This window comes from Amia ocellicauda, chromosome 3 (genome assembly GCF_036373705.1).
Source record: "Amia ocellicauda isolate fAmiCal2 chromosome 3, fAmiCal2.hap1, whole genome shotgun sequence".
Lineage (NCBI taxonomy): Eukaryota > Metazoa > Chordata > Actinopteri > Amiiformes > Amiidae > Amia > Amia ocellicauda.
In genome coordinates, this window is record NC_089852.1 from 29,447,344 (window position 1) to 29,470,394 (window position 23,051).

A 23,051-nucleotide genomic window follows, 5' to 3' on the forward strand; every position below is an offset into this window, starting at 1 on the left:
CTGTCAAGAAGGTTTTTTTGGATGCTGATGACTGCAAACAGTATTTCACAACAAATATCCAATGTAAATACCCCAGCCTCAGTTCTGGTGACAGTAAATTATGAGGCAGTATTAACCACATGACCCAGAGCTTTTGCCACTTCACATTCATGGAATCAATTCCATTAAAACAATTCAGTGGATGCTGAAGTCTAACTCTCAAAAGCACTGTATCAAGGTACATCTGAGTTTTTAACACTGCTCCGGTTTGTGCAGTTCAGTATTTGCTTTGGAGTACAGGAGAGAACAAGCTAATGGAATATGTACACAGTAAAGAAAACAAATAACATAATTAACATTAAATTAACATAATGTACCATGCAGAAATTGCTTACTGTGTGAACAGGTACTCACGTTTTTCAGAAACAACTATCTCCTTGTATGAAATTTGATAAAAATGAAGTTTAACTGGGTTGTCATGTAAATACAGAGATGTATATCTCTGAAAAACTATTTTCTGAAAAATTGGTTGTCTAAATAGCAGACAAGGCATCTTGTGTTCACCCAACGTCAGTGACACCACACTCCTGTTCACATTACGTAAGCACCACTGACATCACACACAACGGGTTTAAAATCTCAAAGGTCGAAAGCTTAGATTTTAAAATGATTCACTTTGTGGTTACATAATAAATACAAGAGCAAACTTAAGGTGAATTATAGGAATGACATGGAGAGTTATGGTGCCTCACCTCTCCTCCGAGTTGTATAGTCGAGCCAAACCGAAGTCCGCCAGCTTGATCTGCCCACTGTGACCGACAGGGAGAGACTCATTAGGAAGTACATGGCAGCCATCAGTAATACCCCACCACTCAGATAAGCCCCCCTAAACAAACAAACCTAATTTCACTGAACATTACTGTTGAGACAAATTCTCCATAAGAGGATATTTTGAATCACTTGACTGCTGCTGTTGTTTTTGGTACAAGCACTATTGCGATGTTTAATACCATACACAGTGTGGCAGAAACAAGTGTTTTCCAATTATGTACTTAACAATCATCGTCGTCATTATTATTACACTGTAGTAATAAGTACACTAATTAAACACTTCTACTGTGCACTACAGTAGAACACTAGTGGTACCTTGCAATTCCAAAACATTACACCCGTGAAATGAAATGCAAGTAATTCAATGCAGAGGGACTGAAATATTTAGTTATATATGTATAGGCTTTTAGGAGTTCTCGAAGCCAGCCTGAAGTGTTTACATGGTCCTAAGCTCAGTGTAAACGCAGCAATACATTATTGTGTCTAGTCCATGAGCAGGATACCTCAGCACATTATGTCTCTGTGTACATTGTTCCCGTTTAGTTTGTAGTCTAGCCCGAAGTCAGAAACCACCAAGACACACAGACCCAGTGAAACACAATGTCACGGCCAAGCAGCTCTGTAGAACAAGCTGTGCTTTTGGCCCTGTGACAGACAGGTAACACCCTGTACCTGTTATTGAGCAGGATATTGGAGCACTTGATATCTCTGTGCAGGAAGTTCTTCTTGTGGCAGTAGTCCAGGCCCTCCATCAGCTGCCTCATGAAGCTCTTGATGTGCTCCTGAGAGAACTGCACCAAACCCGACTCCAGCAGCCCCATCAAGTCATGGTCCATGTACTCAAATACCAGGTAGAATGCACCTGTGTACAGGTAAGGGATGAGGTTACTTGAATTTCATGCATCTCAACCACTATCAAGTAATTATTTTAAGCAGCACAGTAAATAAATAATTTGCTTTAAACTAACATTACTTATTTGGTTTGATTTCAAGCATCAGAATGTGTTGGAAGCGTTAAATCTTTAGTATAGCCTGTTTCTATTAAGGGAAACAAGCCGACTTAAACAGAGCTAAAATAAACCCCTATTGTGGATTCAAGAGATGCCCATTGAGATTTTCTGACTTTTGAATTAACAAAATCTATTTTTCTTTAACTGAAAATATGTAGAGCTATTACTGTACTAAATAATGAATGCCCCTAGTCTTGGTCTTAAGGAAAGGTGTGTGGATGATTTCCTGTTTTCCCTTAATGTCTGGGAAAGGCCTTTGGGACACAGAACTGGAAATGCCCAGATTTCCCAAATGCCTAAATTTAATTAAAAACGTCACAGATTCTGTGAGAGTTTTGACAGAGTACAGACATCACCGCCACAAATTCATTACATTACCTGGATAAGAGCGTATGCTAATAAATAACATTTATCTGCTGCTAGATGTACATTTGTGAATTAATAGTTTTATAAATTCTGAAAGATTTGGTTTCACTGATAAAACAAAAGCATGCAAATTAGAGCACTGTGTATCCCATAGACAATTCATACAACCTTCACAGAAGCCTCACCCAATTCCAGATTTTCTGTGCAATTCTACATTTAATTGTCGAGATGCAAAACAGCAATAATAACCTTTACAATTTGACTACATTTTTTAAACCATTGCCCTAATATTGTGACACCAAGCAAAGCCTGGCCTGCATGCCTGGGACTGTTAGTTAAAGCATCTGCCAATTAATTAACAGATAGATGGCCGGACAGGAGCCACAGCACACACCTTTGTCCTTCTTGAAGTCCACAGCGTCTTGCTTGTCCGTGACAATTTCCTTCATGTTTACGACACTGCGGTGGTTGAGCTGCCGCAGGATCTTGATTTCTCGGATGGCCGTGATTGGGAAGCCCTCCTTCTCATTGTCCAGACGCACCTTCTTGAGAGCGACCAGCTCACCTGGGGGGGGGGGGGGGGACAGACTCTTACTGCCTGTACACACACAAGTCACTGCAGTCCTGAGACTAGGTTTAGGCGACCTGCTCATAAACCCAGGGTGATGTTCAAAGGCAAACGGGACAATTTTAAAGAGGCTGCGTAAAGATGCCAGCAATTACACAGTGAACAGCCAACTAAATGCAGAGATCACTAATGTCTTAAAATGAAAATACTTTTATCTTCTATATTGCACTGATATAGATCACTTATCTGCTCATGAGTGCCAAAAAACTATGTTATACGGGGGGAAAAATGGGGTGTTTATGCTCAATTACATGTTAATTTTACAATACAGCTCTCCTCAGACTGAAGATATCTGCATAGGAAATGGAGTACTATATTAAAGTTTCCAATTTTGGGGAAGGTAGCACATGCACACATTCTCTCCATCTCTCTCATTCTTTCACACACTCATTTACCCAATTCCACTCTCCCTGCATTATCCTTCCATTCATCCCTCCATTTCACTTTTATTCTTGACATGCCACCCTCCATTTCTTTGACATCCTCATCTGTGCCCTTAACCCTTCACACTCTGGTTCCCATAACTCCATGTTTTGTTTGTAGCCTGCTAGTTAGAATATTTTGGGGAAGGAACATCGTAAATCAACAGGACTTGTTTGATCGATGAGGCTTTGTGCAGTTTGAGCCTAGCTGTGTTGCGACAGCCCTTCTATTACATCTGTCATTATAACATTTGTTAATCGTGGAATATGAAGACTTGATAAATTAGGTTTTACATTTGGAGTTTAAAGGGTTAATCCTGTCCAGGTTTCTGGAGTTGTATGTACCCCCCGCAACCCCCGTCTCTAATTTTGTGGTTCATTCCTCGTCTCTCTTCTCCGTCAGTATCCCAGCCATCAACACCACCTGAAGACCCTTTCACGCGTCGGCTTCTCTTACCCGTGTCTTTGTCCTTGGCTTTGTACACCTGTCCGTAAGTGCCTTCTCCAATGATGCCAATAATATCAAACTTGTCAACACAGCGCTTCCCCCAGTCGCTCTGTGTCTGCTTCCTCTCTCCATAACGTGGGCAGCAAAACCTGTCCAGCAGAAACAAGTCAAATGAGGTCTCAATGCCTGGCAGGGCCGAAACCCAAGCTACTGAAGAGCACTGAAGCAAATGTGTTGTATGTAACCTTGGTGTATTAGTAGATTTAAGTGACCTGTATTATGCATACTGTGTGGATTTGTCATATTTGAGGGAATTATGCATTTCCTTGGCATTTTGAAATATTTCAAATTTTAATCCCATATTCACTTTATAATTTTTGAATTTCTCCTTTAAAAATAGTTTGAATCACTTAAATAGGAACTATTTTAGAAAATTGTTAAGTTGAGATTCCATGCCTCATGCGAATTCTAAATCCATAAAAGCCATCTCTGCAGTTCCCCTCAAAAAGTAGAAAATATTGCTTTAATACAGTTGTCACATAAAATGTAATAATCCCAGTTGTATAAATGAATTAACAATTGCATTTTTATGAGTTTGCAAAGGATTACCATGTACTGGATTCTAAAGGGACCAAATTATTTCATTTCAGGTAGCATTAACAGTGTAATCACACAAATGTGTTTAGGGATAAGGTTCACCTTAACTACATTTTCAAAATATAAATGTTTTATTGCTTATGAAAAAGAAAAAGAAAAAACACCCACTCCACACGTGATGAAGGAACATTTGAAATGTTTTTGGTCATTTTAATTTAAGACGTTTTCTTAGTTTCACTACATGAAAAGGTGAAGATGGAAAAATTCTGTAATTTTGCACTTTGTTTTTATGGCATTCATTTATGGCACTTCGTATTGCACTTATGTTGTAAGTCGCCCTGGATAAGGGCGTCTGCCAAGAAATAAAAATAATTAAGTAATCACCGTCCCTGTCAAACATTTCAAAAGGAAAAATTACATATATTCTTTGCCATCATTCATCTGAGCTATTTGTTTATCATTTATTTTGCCACCTTTCCATTTCTTGTGCTGTTATGACCTTATCCCATGTTGCAAGCAATTAAAATTCCAATGGACAAAAGGTAAAGCTTAAATCATTATCTCAAATATATTCAAAAATAGTGGAAATGAAAATCTGCATTAAAAGTTAATAAAAGGGAAATTAAGAATCTGAAACCAGTTTCAAACTGGGAATCTTAGAAATTGTGGAAATAATGGAACATCAGCTGGAATAATTTCAAATTTCACATTTGTTTTTATAGCCAACACGTGCTTTTGCTCTAAGTAAATATGTTACAGTATTAAAAGACTAAATACATAGACAAATAGACACTTGCAGTCTCCAGCATTGCACAGCACTGTTTCTTAAAATTAGCTAATCTGTCTCTAATATATGGAATATTAGTGGAATATCGTAACTCCAATACTAAGATAATATTCTTGTTCATATCGTATAATCTTTTCACATGATTGACAATGTAAATCTGCAGTAATGTGTATTCCACATTCTAGGCCCAAGAGTACTCACTTTGGTCTCTTCTTGAAGGTAGGCTGTGGTGGTGGGGCGGTCTTGTGGACAGGCGACTGTGGAGGGGAGGGGTCTCCCCCAGGCAGGGTGGGGGGCAGCGGCAGGTCACTCAGCAGAGGCCGAGACCGAACCTCCTTCTCCTTCTTTTGGGAGCGGTGAGGAGGGGTCTCCTTTGGACTGAGCAAGAGCAAGATAACAGAATAACTATTACTCAATGCCTATTGATATTTCCAATGACAAAATTCTACTGCAGTTTTCCAGAAGCACGTTATAACAGTTAAAATCCCACACTATTATCCTTTCTATTCATCTAGCAGGTTCATTCAGTTTGTGAACACCGCTGCGAGTGAATGCATCAGTGCAAGTCTGTCGTTCGGCTCACCTGTCCTGACTGCTGTCTCCCAGCAGGATTGGCGGCAGAGGGAGGGGGGGCAGTGTGGAGGTCTTGATGGGTGGGGGCGGTTGACGAGCCGGGCTGCGGGTGGGGGGCACAGCTGGGGATTTGGGCTGCGATGTGGAGGTACTGTAGGAGGAGGTGGTGGGGGGGACAAGGGCAGGCTGGCCCTCAGGCAGGGGAGGGGGTGGTTGTTGCAGAACGACGGGGGAGGGAGGCAGCGGGGGCAGAGGCGGGGTCTGGGATGGAGGGAGTGGGGGTGGAGGGGAGGTGAAGGGTGGCAGGGGAGGTGGGGTGCTCTTATCCTCCCGTGGGGTGTCATCTTGGACAGGGGGAGTGGCTGGGGGTGGTGGCAGGGGAGGGGGATGTCTCTCAAGGGTAGGTGGCTCTTCAGACGCCGTCTCCTTCTCAGGCACGGCTGGTGGCTCTGGCTCAGGCTCGGGTCGGGGGGGGCGGCTGGGGGCTGCTCGCCGGGGGGCCGGGGGGGCCGGGGCCGGCGAGGAGCCACGGGCGGCGGCGGCGGCAGCCTGGCGCTCCTTCTTGCGGCGGCTGAGCTCGGCTCCGAGGCTGGAGTTGAGGGGGAAGCGGGATGAGGAGGGGGAGAGGCTGGGGGGCCGGCTGCTGTGGGCCCCTGCCAAGTGCTTCTTACTGCGCGAGCGAGAGGAAGAGCGCCGGGAGGAAGAGGAGGAGAAGGCCACCGGGGAGCGGCTCCGGGAACGAGCAGAGCGCCTGGAGAGAGAAGGAGAAATTGTTTCAGGCAGAGGGAAGAGACTAATTTAAACCGGTGAATGGCACTTTATCAAAAACTCAGTGGAAAAGTGCAATCAAAGAACTGAAGGACAGTTACAACATACAACCCATTTTGCAGGACTGTGATGCAAACATCTGGGGCTTCTTTACTATGATCAAGTAAACATACTTTTGTGCTTTTCAGGGAATGAAAAACTAGTATTCAGCAACAAAATCTATGATACAGCTGGCAATGTATAGTGTTAATCTCTGCATCATGTCAATTTCTTGTAAAGAAAAAACCCTACCCTCTCTCAAAGCACTGAGGCCCTACAACAGGGAAGTTAATTAATCAAGCTTTAAACCTCTAAATCAATGTTATTCTGCATTTTCTTAAGTGCTGCAAATAATCCATTATTAAGTCAGAGAAGATTGTAAAAATCCTGTTTGAATTTTGTTTTTCCCTACAAATCCCATAAAAACAGATTCTAAGTAATCCAGGTGTGTAGGCAAAGTGCTAAAGTAGCCGTCTAAATATCTTCCCGTTACTACACATCTTAAGAATATCTTGCTTACGGTATGCATGTAAATGCCCTGCCAACCTGTCTTTAAAAGCTGTCCTGATTTAAACAGTATGAAAGCATGTTCAGAAAGAAATAACTACATGAAAGCTGTTTTGGTTTGAGGAAACAGGTCAGGCCTATATCAAATGAAACAAAGAATAAATACGAATGTTTCCTACAATATAAATGACAGTAATGCTATAGCATTTACAGAAGGAAGTGAATTGTGCTTTGATAAAACTAACAATCGACTTCCTATGACAGTAAGTACTAGAAGAACAGACCTGTTGTTTAGGAGGCACTGTGTTTACACACAAAATACCACAATTCATTTCCCCCAATAGGGTAGAGATTTCTCATCTAACGGGTAACAATTGTTTTCTTTCTAATGTTGCATTACATGGACATAAATCAATACATATGAAAAAAGTCATTGTCTGTATGTCCATTTAAAAAAGGGAAAATATACTATGTCACAATTACTGTCTGAACTCCTTCAATATGAGAACTTCTGACAGTAGACAGAACTTTAAGAAGTTCAGGAACATGGGATGGGTGGAAATGAGCCACTCTCTCATGAAATGCATTTTCTTTTACCAAAAATCAAACAGACATGCACTACACTACATATATAGAATACTGTATTAGATGTTTCTAATACAATTCCCTTCTCTTTTTGTATATCAGTAAAGGTGAATTTTGCAGACAAACACCATTGTTTGTTGACAGCCACTGATCTGCCAATCACTTACTCCCTGGATTATTCAGATAAACTCCCTTAAACCTAAACTAGAGGTTACGATAAAATCATGACCTAATATTGCTTATGTGCGTTTTAGTGGATAAATAGAAGTAAAGGGATAGTGACCTATAAGACATGTGGATAACCAGGCGATGTTGAGGCAAAGATAAGGAGAAGCAAAATCTGTTGAAAACAACTAAAAAACAGGATATGAAACCTTTATGAAATAAAAAATAACAGGAAATGGCAAATGCAATAAGGCATTAATTATACAGCCTCTTAGAACAATTCTGAGCCAATTGAGGCAATGCTTACAGTGAACTGGATTTATTAACCTGACAGATCACAGTCTTGCTGCAGAGAAAAGGGAACCAATCCTGGTTTTGCTTACAGAGAGCGTGATTACTTACAGACATGAAAAATTAGGTTTGGGCATGAGGCAGCCATTACAGGCTTGAAAAGCTGAGCAATGAACTGGAAGAAATACTTCAATGCAAGATCGCAGACTGAAATGTTGGAATCAGACAATGAAACTGGAATTGAGCATTTTAGGCACAGCATTTTCATAACATGCTAAACCATAGACCGCAAAATAGATACATTTCAGCAAAAGAGCGATACTTTCTCAGATTTATATGATTTTGGAATGCTATTCTGCCCATTTGTAACAAACTTCCCATTTCAACAAATTTTTGACACATTTGATTGCTCGTAAGACACACTGGTGTTTAATATCACATTAATCCACATTCCCTGCTGCATTGTATCATACAGGTTCCCCTTAAATTGAGGTGTGAAATGTTGTGCGTGGAGTTCTCAGCTCAGACATAACCTACAGAAACACAGCTTCCCAACTGACAAAGGTGCATAAGAACAAATTAACTTAACTGCCTTGTACACAGACTGTTAAAAACTGATAAATTCTGTCTTCTGTAACATTTTAAATGCATAAAGAGCCCCTATAGGTCATCACATGTAGTCATTAACTTTACACTGCTGAATCATCATATATTCATTGGTGTTCAACATTTATTAATTACTGAGGTCAGTGTTGTGAGAATGCTTTGTGATCATCGGCTCGGTTTAATTAATTTTTCTTTGTTTTAAATTAAATTAAAATGAATGCAGTCAAGTTGATGCAATCAAATCTAGACGATGCATAGTGTAACCCACAAGCAAAAATTATAGGGTACACTATATTGCTACTAAACGTGCACAGATCTTAGTTCTGATTCTGTATTAGTATACTATACATTTTAATCTATCAACATCAAACAATTCTATACTTTAAGGAAGTAAACATTCTTTTCATTCCTGTTATGTTTGAACATACATGTCCATTTCATGCTTAGAGCTGATGTAAAATGCTAAGAATCACTAAAACATTAGTGTTACAGGGAAATGCTCTATGTGCTGGTATCTATGGTACCATATAGCATGTACTTCAAGTATACCACACAATAAAATCTGCATGGAAACAATCAGTGACAATATTCAGGATACAAAAATGGTTTGCCAGTATTGTCTCAGTACAAAAACAAAAGTGAGTTTGTTTTCAGTTCTGTCAGATGAACAAAACAGGATACAATTGAAAAATATGAGATTGACAGATACACATTGAGAAAAAAAATTGTTCTGTCATCGGTAGTAACCCCTTTGAATGTAGCGCATGAATTCTGTGTGGTTTGCCAAGAGCAATCAAAGGTCTGTTAAATTCCTATCTATTACTATCAGTTCGTTTGTTGATCTGTCTGCGGGGTGGGGCTCAATTCCAGTTTTTCATTTCCATTTCAATTTAATTCCAATTCCAGAAGAGCCTATTATCTAAATGGAAAAATAACAGGAATTGGAATTTGAAATGGGTCTTTGAAAATGTAATTGACCCCAACCATGTCTGTCCCCTTATGAAAATGACTTACAGGTTTCTATAGAATTTAATACATTTACAATTTACCTATTTGTCTATTAAGTCAGAATACTTGTTATATAATTATATAAACTTCCAAATGTCATCTATACCTACACAAGCTGCCATTCAAATGATCCCGTGGTAAAAAAATACACATCCATAATGATCAATACTAAGGCTTGCCCTGGGTATGACAACTTCATATGCATTGCTAAATTAACTATGAGTATTGAAATATGTGACGGTGATCGTTATTATAGATGTTTTACAGGGTGCAGGCTGACTACTATTGGAATACATTAGGGGTAACCATGGCAACAGAGACACTGTGGTGGGACAGCAAATTTGATGCTCAAAACCAAATATATGCATTAAATTCAACTACAAAAACTGTGCAAATGGAGACAAAACCTTGCATGTCAACAGAAAACTAACATAATTGGAGAGGAATCTGACTACAGGCTATGTAGGATATATAATAGGCTACATGTAGGCTATACAGACTGTACATGTGGGCTTAAATAAATCCTATATAGTTTGCTGATTTAATATTCCTTGCGTCATAGCACAAAGAACTGACAGTGAAAATGTTAGAAACACAGAATATGTCCCTGAATTCTGTTAAGATTTTAAAAGACCCAACATTGTGTAAGTTCTCTTACTTACATACATCTAGGTGGATGTGGTAGATGGGTGAATTCATATCTTAACTGTCATGTTCGTGTTGTCATTATTAACAAATAGACAAAGCTGTTTGCATAAGGAAAACATGATGCAGAGTATCTCCTCTAGGAGCTTTATTTGTTAATGGAGCAGGAAGCACCAAAGCCACCAACTCCCCTCTGCTCCTGTATCATAAAGACAGTGAAGATTCGGGCACTTGAACGACTTGTTTCAAAGATTTGATCTCTGCATTCAAAACTAAAAGACTACGGGTTGTTAGTCTGAGGCATCACTGTTACAGCTATGTGATGCCAAGTTTCAGATTCTTCAAACAATACATTAAATAGCCATACATAATTCATCATCTCATAAGACTTTTGGTAATATTTTGGTTTTTCATCTCTATATATATATATATATATATATATATATATATATATATATATATATAGACAGACATGTTTAAAAATATTTCCACAGTCATTAAATGACATGTTCTAATACAAGTGCTACTAAAACATTTTTCTCTTCATGGAAATATTTATGATTGACTTCACAGGCCGTGCTTACGGTTTCCCCTGCTCGTCTGAACTGTAGGAACCCTATTGCTGCCATCTACTGTGCTTTGTGGGGAACTCCTTCTTTGTACCAGGGGAAGATTTCAGCAGCAGCGTTTCCTGCTGCAGCATCCGGTTTGTTTCGAGTCAGAGGGGGAAAACATGTATAATGTGATGAATGAGTACATTCTTTATCATCTCTAAATTCATAGGGTTGTTCTGCTCGTAAACAAAATGCATGTAGTTAGTGTGAACAGATGAACCGCTGGGTATGTAACTCAAAATCACAATAACATTTGACCTTTAACATTAATACACTACATTTTTACAGAATAAGCTCCACCTCATGCTTACTTTTAAAAATAAAAATGGTGATTTGCTTCCCAATGTTAAAATGGAAAATAAATAGAACTAGGCATTTTTGAAAAGCAGAATTTGCCATCTGTAAAGGACTAGGTTGATACTCCAGCACTCGTGTGTGTGTCATTGATGCACTATGAGTAACAGTTCTGCTCTGGAAGAATTAAAACATTGTTTTAGGGCGTCTTCAGTGAGAGGTTAAAAAAAAAATTGAATCCTGCCTTGCAAGTCAGTAACTTGTCTGGAAACAAGAAGGCCCTGTAGCTCTCCATGACCTGGCCTGGAGACCCAAGAGATAGAACGTCCCAAATGCATGGGGATTTATATATATATATAAAAAAAAAAAAAATCAAGCTGGCTCATTTTTTTTTTTTTTTAGGAGTCTTAGGGGTATAAGCTGCTAACAAAATTATCTTAGCTGACCTCCTACTACAATCAATATTTCAATGAATAATGGTGCATTTTTGCAGAATGGGTTTGTTAATCAGGCCCCACGGTTGATAAGCCCAACCAAGAGTGCTGCTAATGCCAATCCAATGAAGGACAATGAAGGCAGAAGCCAGATGCTGCTCAGAGAATCAATTCCTGGAGGGCCTTAGTGTCTGACTTTTGTTGCAACCAAAAGCAAGAAAACAACTTAATTGGTCTGATTAGCTGATTAAATGAATACATTTAATACTGTGCTACAGACAGCAAACTGTTATAAATAGTGCATTTTTAATCAAATGCAAAGGATGAGCCATCAGCTCTAAATACATTTTTTAAGTTATACGAGTGAAAATGATAATATAACTACAATAAGTACTGGAGTGCTACAGCTGGAATGAAAAACAGAAGACACTGAGAAGAAGAAACTGAGATTGAGACTTACGATGTAAAGACACGTACTGTAGGGTGAATGCTGGAGGGATGAGAATCAGCAGTGCAGTTACTTATGCTATGAAATATGTTTAACAAGCATAAATATAACAGACAATTTAATAAAAATATCAAAGCAGTTTTCCAAAACAGACAATGATTTAGAGCATATGGCCTTTGCTGCCACACATCCACTGAGTAAAGATGTAAATTGGTCTAGAGCAGCTGTATTCAATCACAGGTCACATGTTAAAATTAACTGGTGAAATAAATCTCACAAAAACAGTCAAGATGGCATAATTACCATAGAATAAAAATGAGCAGGTGTTGGTGACTAGGCAAACACCTAAGTGAGAGTAGGTGATAGATACTACATCGATACATAAGATAATAAATAATACTGTGTATTATATATATATATATATATATATATATATATATATATATACACACAAGCACTCACCTAAAGGATTATTAGGAACACCTGTTCAATTTCTCATTAATGCAATTATCTAACCAACCAAACACATGGCAGTTGCTTCAATGCATTTAGGGGTGTGGTCCTGGTCAAGACAATCTCCTGAACTCCAAACTGAATGTCTGAATGGGAAAGAAAGGTGATTTAAGCAATTTTGAGCGTGGCATGGTTGTTGGTGCCAGACGGGCCGGTCTGAGTATTTCACAATCTGCTCAGTTACTGGGATTTTCACGCACAACCATTTCTAGGGTTTACAAAGAATGGTGTGAAAAGGGAAAAACATCCAGTATGCGGCAGTCCTGTGGGCGAAAATGCCTTGTTGATGCTAGAGGTCAGAGGAGAATGGGCCGACTGATTCAAGCTGATAGAAGAGCAACTTTGACTGAAATAACCACTCGTTACAACCGAGGTATGCAGCAAAGCATTTGTGAAGCCACAACACGTACAACCTTGAGGCGGATGGGCTACAACAGCAGAAGACCCCACCGGGTACCACTCATCTCCACTACAAATAGGAAAAAGAGGCTACAATTTGCACAAGCTCACCAAAATTGGACAGTTGAAGACTGGAAAAATGTTGCCTGGTCTGATGAGTCTCGATTTCTGTTGAGACATTCAGATGGTAGAGTCCGAATTTGGCGTAAACAGAATGAGAACATGGATCCATCATGCCTTGTTACCACTGTGCAGGCTGGTGGTGGTGTAATGGTGTGGGGGATGTTTTCTTGGCACACTTTAGGCCCCTTAGTGCCAATTGGGCATCGTTTAAATGCCACGGCCTACCTGAGCATTGTTTCTGACCATGTCCATCCCTTTATGACCACCATGTACCCATCCTCTGATGGCTACTTCCAGCAGGATAATGCACCATGTCACAAAGGTCGAATCATTTCTAATTGGTTTCTTGAACATGACAATGAGTTCACTGTACTAAACTGGCCCCCACAGTCACCAGATCTCAACCCAATAGAGCATCTTTGGGATGTGGTGGAACGGGAGCTTCGTGCCCTGGATGTGCATCCCACAAATCTCCATCAACTGCAAGATGCTATCCTATCAATATGGGCCAACATTTCTAAAGAATGCTTTCAGCACCTTGTTGAATCAATGCCACGTAGAATTAAGGCAGTTCTGAAGGCGAAAGGGGGTCAAACACAGTATGAGTATGGTGTTCCTAATAATCCTTTAGGTGAGTATATATATATATATATATATATACACACATATATATATATATATATATATATATATACACACATATACACACACATACATACATACATACATACACACACACAAATACATGTATATATATACACACACGCATTTAAATGGTATTATTTTCCTACGCTTTCAATGTGGGGACAAATGGATGGGTGAAAAAAACAAAACAAAAAAAACATTAAATTTTATAAATATTCACCCGCTTTGCTATGACACTCCAATATAAGTTCAGGTACAATCAATTGCCTTAGATGAGATGAATGGAGTCTATCTGGGTGAAATAAAAGTGGTTCACATGATTTCAGATAAAATATTCTTGTCTCTGTAAAGTCACAGTAGTGCATTAAAAGCAAAGATACTACCATGGAGACCAAGGAGCTTCCAAAACAACTCCAGGATAAAATTGTGGAATGGCACAGATCAGGGGTGAGGTATACAAATTTCAAAGGCACTGACTATCCCTTGCAGCACAGTCCAATCGATCATTGAGAAGTGGAACCACCCAGAACCTGCTTTGAGCAGGACGGGCTCTTAAACAGTGTAGCCAGTTTAGAAGGGCTTTGGTCAGAGTAGCCACTGAGAGGCCAATGAAAACTCAGAAAGACCTACAGTGTTCCATGGGACCCTGAATCCCAAGAGAACTAGCAGGAAACAGAAGTAGATATAACACGATGGATCAAAAGTTGTACAGTAAGTATTGGAAGGATGCAGAGGATATGAGCTTCCTCTGTGCCTGGGCTTTGTTGACTATGAGAAAACATTTGATTCAATAAATAAATAAATAAATAAATAAATAAAATAATCTCAATCATCAGGCCTATAAGAAATCAAAACATTGAGGAAACCTATATAAACTTCTTAAGCATATCTACAACACAACAACAACCCAACTCCACCAAGACAATGACAAGATCAAGATGTGCAAAGATTCACAGAAGCTCTAAGAAGTGTTCAAGACTTTGAACTAGGAAGAAAACGCAATCAAGTTAAATGGAGCTTATATGATTGACTTACAATTTGCCAATGACATCTTCAGATTTGCAAAAAACACCTGCAGCTTCAATTTCAATAACTCTCAGATGAAAGCAAAAACAAATTGGACTTAACATGAAAATGTCATGTTTAACAGCTTTGTTTAATTTTGGAGAATCAATGGATACTCTAAGAAGTCAAAAGTTATTTCTAACTTGCACAACAAATCAGTACAGATGGGGATATTACTGATGAAATCAAAAGAGTGAAAATAGTATGGACTCATGCATTTGGATGAAAAAGCACATGCTGTTGAAGGGAAATCTACCCATTTGCCTGAAGTAAAAAATATTTATAAATGTATCTATAAATCTATAATATCTATAAATAAATGCATTATACCAGTGCTCAGCTATAGCTGGGAAATCTGGTCACTAAATGCAAAGATTATGCTCGGAATAACCAGAAGAGATAGAATAATAAATGAATGGATCAGAGAACAAACACAAATGTGACATCATTGAGAGAGAAAATGTTAAAATGGCAATGGGCTGGGCACATAAAATTAAAAAAGACCTAGAAGATGACCACATAAAAGATGGGTCGGTGTAACATGTAAAAGGGAAGCTTTAAATCAAAGCAAGTGGAAACTTTTTTTTTTTTTTTTTTTTTTTAGTGGGGGGCGGGCTTCATGCATTCAATTATGGCTTGTTCCCATAATATTTGCTGTATTCCTTGAATGTAAGGGCCTATGTGAAATGATATTACAACAAATTGAGCAAAGCAATCAACTTGTGTTTTCGGTATGGTAATATTCAAACATTTTGTGAAGTCAGTCACATATTTGTATTTAGTTTTGGTCCAGAAAAGATCAAATTTGCATTCCATTAGTAGAAATCTAAACTTCAAATGGGTATTTGCATTTAAATGCATTTCACCACAAGTCTGATGAATTCACATAGATTCTGACCTGACTGAAGATTTCTAACAAGCTTCTAAATTGATACGGCTGAGCAGAGCATTCATACAAGAAAACAAGAACTAAGCAAACATGGCCAATTTAATCTGCCAATAAAACAAGTCAAGCAATTTCCTTTAAAAAAAAAGTGTTTTCGATCACCTGGATTCCTCCTGCTCTTTTATTGCTTATGCTTTGCCTTTAATGCTATGGTCTATTGCATAAAATGTTTTCTGAAAAATACTTCTCTAATCTAATAAAGTGATCATGTAAAAAATAATAAGGTTCAAGACATTTAAATTGTCCTTCACTTATTTATTTCAAGGACATTTTCAATTCTAAGTGCACTTAGTTGAGCAGCACATTTGTTTGTAATGATGTGGGAAAGTGCCTGGTCTAAATGAGCAAATGTAATAATATTTGCACCATTGTTGCAGCAAGATTGTGTAACCCATGTATGAAGGCCAGCTGTAGAAGCACTGTGTAGCTGATTTTTAGAAACACATTTAGAAGACAGAGGGAGAAGTGTGAGATAAAGTTTGGGGTACCTCATTGACACCATCTAGCTGCCTGCCAACCAAAGGGAGTCATCTTGTATATGACTGTGTTCTTTAGAAAAACTTTAAATGTGTCTTCCCGATTGGCCATCTACAGAGCTGAATAAACTACTTTGGTATTATTTTAGTTAAATGGAGCCCTGAGTCTTGTTCACCTATCTATTGAGGGAGTAAATGTCTCCCCATCAGTAACATGAATGTACGCCTGTGAGACTCAAACTGGTGCAGCACTCATAAACGTCCCCTGGGCATTTCCTGTCCTGCATTAAAAAAGTCTAACAATTCTAAGCATTCCTCATAGGTCCTGGGACAGAATGCAGTACTAAAAATCCAACTACAGTGGCTAAACCCACAAATCAATCAACTCCATCTCAATGAACCCCTTAAATACAAACAGCACCTGAACTTGGCCTAAAGTACTTGCTTCTCAAAACACCAGCTACATTTCAAACTCTTCTGCAATGTGGATTTAAAAGCATGTGGAGCCCTGCAGCCTAAAGAGTGAGAAAGGCCAATCACTGTCAGACAAACTATAGCTGCATTTTAAAACTAGATGCTGAATTATTCCACTCCCAAGCTAAGTTTACAGAAAGCACATTTTACACATCTGTGTGTCCAAGCACTTTTGCCGACTCCCAGTTGTCTCAACTCTTACACTCACTGACTAGTAGAGCTCCACACCTGTCCTAAGCAGCCCTGAACCTCTGAATCCATCAACAAGGACAACCCAAAAAAGCAAATATGCCAACTGCCTCCATATTAACATTGACTAGAAAGGCCCATTTACAAAGGGATCAAGCTGCTCATTTACAAACTGGTGAATTGATTGATCAAATCTTACATCTGTTGAAACTGAAAACTAAAAGAATGTTCCAATTTCTGTTGTATTCAGCGTGGGGTGACCAGAGATTTCTGTGCTTAGTCAAGACCAGAAAAAACAAATTACATTAAAGGCCATTGGAGAAGGTACAAAGGTTCGAGTCAGGTCTTTCTAGAAGGTTCTGAGCTTTCAAGGGTTCGTTAAAGAAACCTTTTTAAAAACAAAACTGAAACGACCCCCATATTACATTTTGTTAGCACATTACTATTAATGTACAAATGTGTCAACAACTTTAAGCACCTGTAAGGTATATTAATAAACGGTCTCTGGAAAAAATGTGGGGTGAAGGAGCCCAACGACAAGGATGAGGCCGTGACTGTGACTCAGTGCAACTCATCTCTGTTGACTGTTGCTCAGACCTTGCCCACCAGTTTTGTATTTTGCAGTTTTATTGTCCATATTGCTAAGATGGATAGACCCCAGAGACCCTTATTATTTGTATTAATAATAAACAAGTTGATCTCAACTCCTAGAACAAAACAACATCATTGGAGAACACTGAGCGAGATCAACAAGCGTAGGCCCTGTGAACACTTCAAATACAAACATCGGCTGTGAGAACACATATTTGAATAGACCGGATATGCCAGAATCTCTAATAAATCCATAAACTCTAAATTATTACAGATATTGAATATGACCGATGGGGTTCCAAATGTTGCAATCTCGACTCAAAACATTTAAACATTTTACAACTGCTGTAAAAAAAAAAATACATCAACTATTTGAGATAAAATTTTACTTTATTTCACCCTAATTTATATGACCTGCTTTCCATCCATCACTCACAATGTTGAGCTTCAGGAAAGGACAAGTCTCCTCTGATGAGAAACCACACAGCTCAGGCACTTTGATTTTTCGGTCCTCATGATTTCTGCCCAGATATCGTTATAAACACTACTTTATTGCGGGCGAAGGTCCTTGTACAGAGACGGGCTTCCTATTGCAGAAAGCTGGATCCTAGCCAGACTTGGGATAGTGGAGCCACAGCTCTACAAGTGAAACACCTCGCAGGACACAGGGACACGGGGAGGCAGTTAGGTTCACAGTAGAGCCTGGGACAATATCAAATAACCTACTTAGTGAAGACTAATCTAAATGTCTCACCCAACCAGTGATTCGGTAAGTATAATGCTCTTCACTAAATAGTGTAATAGATTATTTATTTATTTTTAGCTCAAAATATGATCCAGGGAGAAAATTTTGTCCAAGTGATTCACTGCTCCTTTGAGGAAATCCAGGCACTTAAACAGCACTTTGTGATTTTAGCTTACATTTAAAGGAGAAAGTCTAGTACATAGTGCACTTTTCAGAATGAGTTCTAATATTGTGTTCTTGTACTGCTGTATGTCTTCTCAGTATGGCTTGGACATTTTTCCCTATAAATATATAACTGTTCTTTAACTCCTTCTGTAGATGCAGCCCTCTGCTCAATACCTATCAAGCGTGATCATTCGAGCTCTCAGGCAGCATTGTTTAATGTTTAGTTTGACAACCCCACTACTCAGTAATACAGTCCTGTGGGTCAAGTTAAATTTTATTGCATTGTACTGCATGTCCCCCAATGTATAATGCTTTGAATTTTGGACTCTACATTTTTGTTATATTACAGTACTAGGCCTATATGTTATCATTGCATTTAATGTCTTTGACCTTTTCAGCATTGCTTTGTGACAGTTGGGGAAGAATAAGCAATTGATGTAAAAAGCAGTTTAAGTTCAAAGAATGTTTAATAGCATAGCTATTTTAGAAATTAGAAAAAAGGGGTGAAGCTTTCTCAAACACACCCAACCATTAGGTAAAATCTGAAGGTAGAAGGATGTTTGTACCCAGAGAAGCTCCTTTGCTTGGAAGTTATACACACACTCATATAAATGTGCATATTACAGATAGATGGATATAGACACACAATACCTTTATCAACAGTGATCAAGCAATGCAATTTGATTGTCAGATGTATTGCCTTAGTTCTCAGTAGATATCTGCTATTCAATATGGTGAATATTATACCACATGCTAATTTGTATTACAATTACAAATCCCTGAAGCTTTCCCTACACATGATTTAACAAAAACGAATTAGCATGTATCCATGCATTTAATGCCTATTTGTGCAGCACTGAATCCTGCAGTCTTTGCAACACCAAAATATTTTCACAACTTCAGCCTTATGGAAACATTTATCCCAACAAGCATTTTGGCAGACTATAAAAACAAAACCAGACCAATTAACCAGGTGATAGAAAATAAGATATAAAGCATACTGGATTTCAAGACAGCAACACTGGTTAAAATAAAGCAATCTTAAGGCCTGTTAAGGTACTTTAGAAGCAAACTAAGAGCAGACAGGCTGTGGTGTTAAGAACAGGTGCAGAAACATGCTGGTCTGCTTATTTTTGTTTACTGATATTACAATATGGCAAAGCCTTTTCAAGGAACGCAGTGAAGAATGTATATATTTCAGATGTTTTATGTCCAGAGTCGGTGTCCTAATTCAGTAAAACCTCACTGTGGAGCTTGCCTGTCAGGTTAATGACTAATCAGCCACCGTACGCGGGACATATTTCCCACTTTATCTGGTATTTGCTGTGAGCAAACTTCTGACTCACAGAAAAAACTCCCCAAAACCCACAATCTGTTCAAGGTTCAACTGACACAAAGTTGCACTACTACTTGCACTTCATTCATTCCTAAAAAAATTACATTTTCTCTACAGTTAGAGGGGAAATGAATTGCCATTTCCCCAATTGAAAACCACAGACAATCCTGCCATGGGAAAGCTCTGATGGGCTGTGATGTACACCTGTGTTTTCTCAAGCCTGTTCACCCTGGCAGCCTGAGGACAGGAGGAAGGCCAGGAACCCCCACTCTCGCTCTCAAACAGCTGCAGAAACAAAGGCCTCTGACCACAAGCATCGCCTCCAGTCCACACAGGGAACTGAACAGTTTCTGGCACTGGCACTTTCCTCTCACAACTGCAGACAGACTCCACTGCATTAGTCTTTTCACATGAGACTACACATTTTCAGCAGAACATTTTAAGAGATGATGCCTGACCACAGATTTAATGTTCTTCGGGTAACTGGCAGGTGTTATGGGCTCTAAGAAAATGTTCTTCCACACAAGTTAATAAAAACTTGAATACTAGACCAAGTTTCCTATTCTTGCGCCGTTACATCCACAGCAGCCTACATATAATGACATGTGTGTATACAACTCGCTCATGGTTTACCTATAGAACAGCGAGGTCGTGTTACAGTAACACACACACACACACACACAGTACGGTACGGTACAGCACAGCATGAAGGCCGTGTGGGGCCGGACTCACCGGGAGACGGGACTCGTGCTGGAGGAGCGCCGGTTGCCGTAGGGGCTGACAGAGGAGCGCCTCCTGCTGGTGTAAGGGCTGTTGTCCCGCTCGTAGCTGGAGGAGCGGTGGCGCATGCCGTAGGGACTGTCTGAGCGCTGGCGGCTGCGGCGTGAGGGCTCCCGGTAGGGGCTGGGGCTCTGCTGCGGGGGTCGCCGCCGGTGATGATAGTTGTCCTCCCCATCTTGTCCGTATGCACCCCCGGAGGGGCTGTCATTATCCCCTCGCTTTGGGCTGGGAGACTGGGGGGCAGCGGCCTGCTTCCTCCTGGGGCTGCCTCGGGACGAGGGCTTGCCCTTGGGACTGGCCTTGTAGCTCTTGCCGGACTTGCGATGGCCCTTCTCGCCCCTGTCTTTCTGCGAGGAGCTGCGGGACTCCCCCCGCTCCCCGCGCCTCTGCTGCTTGTCCTTGCGGGATTTCCCCGACCGGCTGCCCCCGTCCTTGCTCCGAGAGGAGGAGGAGGAGGAAGCCGTGCTGGTGCTGGTCCCCAACTGGGCCTGGACAGCAGTGGAGGCTTCGACTCGCTTGCCCACCGCTTCCCCCTCTGGGAATGCCAGTCTCCTGGACCCGGTGGGGAAGGAGGCTGGGGCCGCGGTGACAGCCTTTTCCTTTCCACTCTTGCCTGCTGCCCCCTTTTCCCTATCCTTGCTGCTCTTCTTTTTGGAGCCCCCTGCCCCCCCTCCTCCTCCACCTCCTCCTCCTCCTCCTCCACCCCCCGAGTCCTTCACTCTGTGAGGGTCCTTGGACTTCTTGTGGGGATGCCTGTGTTTGTGGCCCCGGCTGTCCCCGCTTCCACCCCCTTTACCGTAATCCGAACTGGCTTCCAAGCGCTCCCCGCCGCGGCGATCCGCCGCAGACCTGCCCGCTGGCGGGTCCGAGAAGGTGTCGGAGTCGGAGCTGATGTCGTCATATTCCACTAGAGGCTTGATGGCGCTGACGGCAGGAGGCGCCGCCGAGCCCTGGGTAACAAATGCAGGGCCCGGGCCGATGGCCGAAGATGAAGACTCACGTCCGTGTTTTGAGGATTTGTGCCGCTTGCGTTTGGTGGAGGAGGAGGAAGACGAGGAGGAGCTGGATTTGAGCAGCAGCTTCCCGTCCTTCCCCGTCATGCTCCCCGCCGAGGAGCTCAAGTGTGGCGGGAGCAGGTGCTGCAATGGCCCGCTGTTAGTGCTCCCCGGCTGCGGCTGCAGCGAAACGTTGGCGCTTGAATCCGGCTTCCTCTTCGTCCCATGATGTCTTTCTGAACCAGGCATTCCTCACGTTAGCAGCGGTCCTTCTCCCAAACGCGGGCCTCTGCAGCCGAGACAATACATTAAATGGCGAATAAAACCCCAAAAGCTCCAGAAAAAAACAGCTAAAAAATAGAGATGTTAATAAAACAAACAAAGATTCAGCGCACGTTGTGTCCTTATGCTGTATCCGCGCTCACTCCGGCCAGGTCAGCGGCTTCTCTGCCTTTTGTAGGAAAAAACATGTTTACAGAGAAATAAAACGAAAAAAGGTACTTCTAATAAGCGGTTGAACGTGTAGCTTTATATCTGATGTAAGACGTGTTTAAATATGAAGTCGTTATAGCGTGCTCTCCCTCCCGTTTTCAGGTTACTTGTGCTGTGTTATTTCTTTTGTAAAAACAAAAAAGCAAGAAAAAATCAGCAGCTCTCTGCTATGCCCTCGCCCTGTACGACCCGGGGAAGGAGCTCTAGTCCCTGCAGTTTACGCTCTTGGTTCGGAAACAAGCACAGTCCATGATGAATGGGCGATATTGTTTCACCAAATTGAAAATGAAAACTTGAACCGGTTGGTACTGTTTACATGTTCGGTTTTATATATGCAGTCTTTTAATCTCTTTATATTTGATATTGGTCAGCAATGGCAGAATATTCGTGTGCAGTAGATGTTCTAGTTTATTTTGAGTGGCCTTTTGAGTCTACCAGGCCTGTATTTAGGGCGATGTTTGCGGATTTAGAACACCCACTGCCCCGGTTGCTAAGACGAGAGGACAGCCGCCATTGTGGCTCCTTCTAGCAGCTTTAGCTTCTGTTCTCTCTCCCCCTCCAGCCGAAACCGGAAGTCCCGCTGCCTGTCAATCCTGGCCGGCGCTTAGCCCCGCCTCCGTGCCGTGGCGCGCTGCAGCGGCGGAGCAAGACCGCCAGGCGTCGTCCGCCCTGGAAACACTCGGCGCCTCCGCCAGCAGGAAAAGTTTGACACAGACTAGTGAAAGTAACTATTTTAATCAACGAAACGAGAGAATGCACCAGATTGCAACCGTTTCCTCTTGTCTTGACACATCCATGTAACACAGGTGTGCGCTGCATGAGCCGGTGAATGGCAACTTGTTATGAAGCAAGACAACGTGTATATCGATCTATCCTGCGAAGTTCACCATGTTCCTCCACAACGAACCCATTTTATTACCCTTGCACATTCAAGCTTGCTCACTATAAAGCCAACATACTGTATTTTTGATATGCGATCGGGGCCATTTTGTGTGCAAACACAATATCAAAAGCGACTATGACTGCGCTAAATACGCCCGGTGCACGCCGTTTTGGTCATTATTTGTGTCTC

The 23,051-nt window shown here is 40.9% G+C and overlaps 1 protein-coding gene across 2 annotated transcripts in view; it reads right to left on the reverse strand.

Moving 5' to 3' along the window:
• Nucleotides 1-21,736, reverse strand: part of cdk12 (cyclin dependent kinase 12) — a 33,261-nt gene extending 11,525 nt beyond the window's left edge. For both annotated transcript variants that reach the window (XM_066698935.1, XM_066698934.1), the window contains exons 1-7: nt 20,445-21,736; nt 5,652-6,392; nt 5,270-5,446; nt 3,694-3,833; nt 2,581-2,751; nt 1,483-1,672; nt 732-788 (exon numbers count right to left, since the gene is read on the reverse strand). In XM_066698935.1, the coding sequence (XP_066555032.1) occupies nt 732-788; nt 1,483-1,672; nt 2,581-2,751; nt 3,694-3,833; nt 5,270-5,446; nt 5,652-6,392; nt 20,445-21,736 (2,768 nt within the window). The remainder of the gene's footprint in view (nt 1-731; nt 789-1,482; nt 1,673-2,580; nt 2,752-3,693; nt 3,834-5,269; nt 5,447-5,651; nt 6,393-20,444) is intronic.
• Between the last annotated feature and the right edge of the window lie 1,315 nt (nt 21,737-23,051).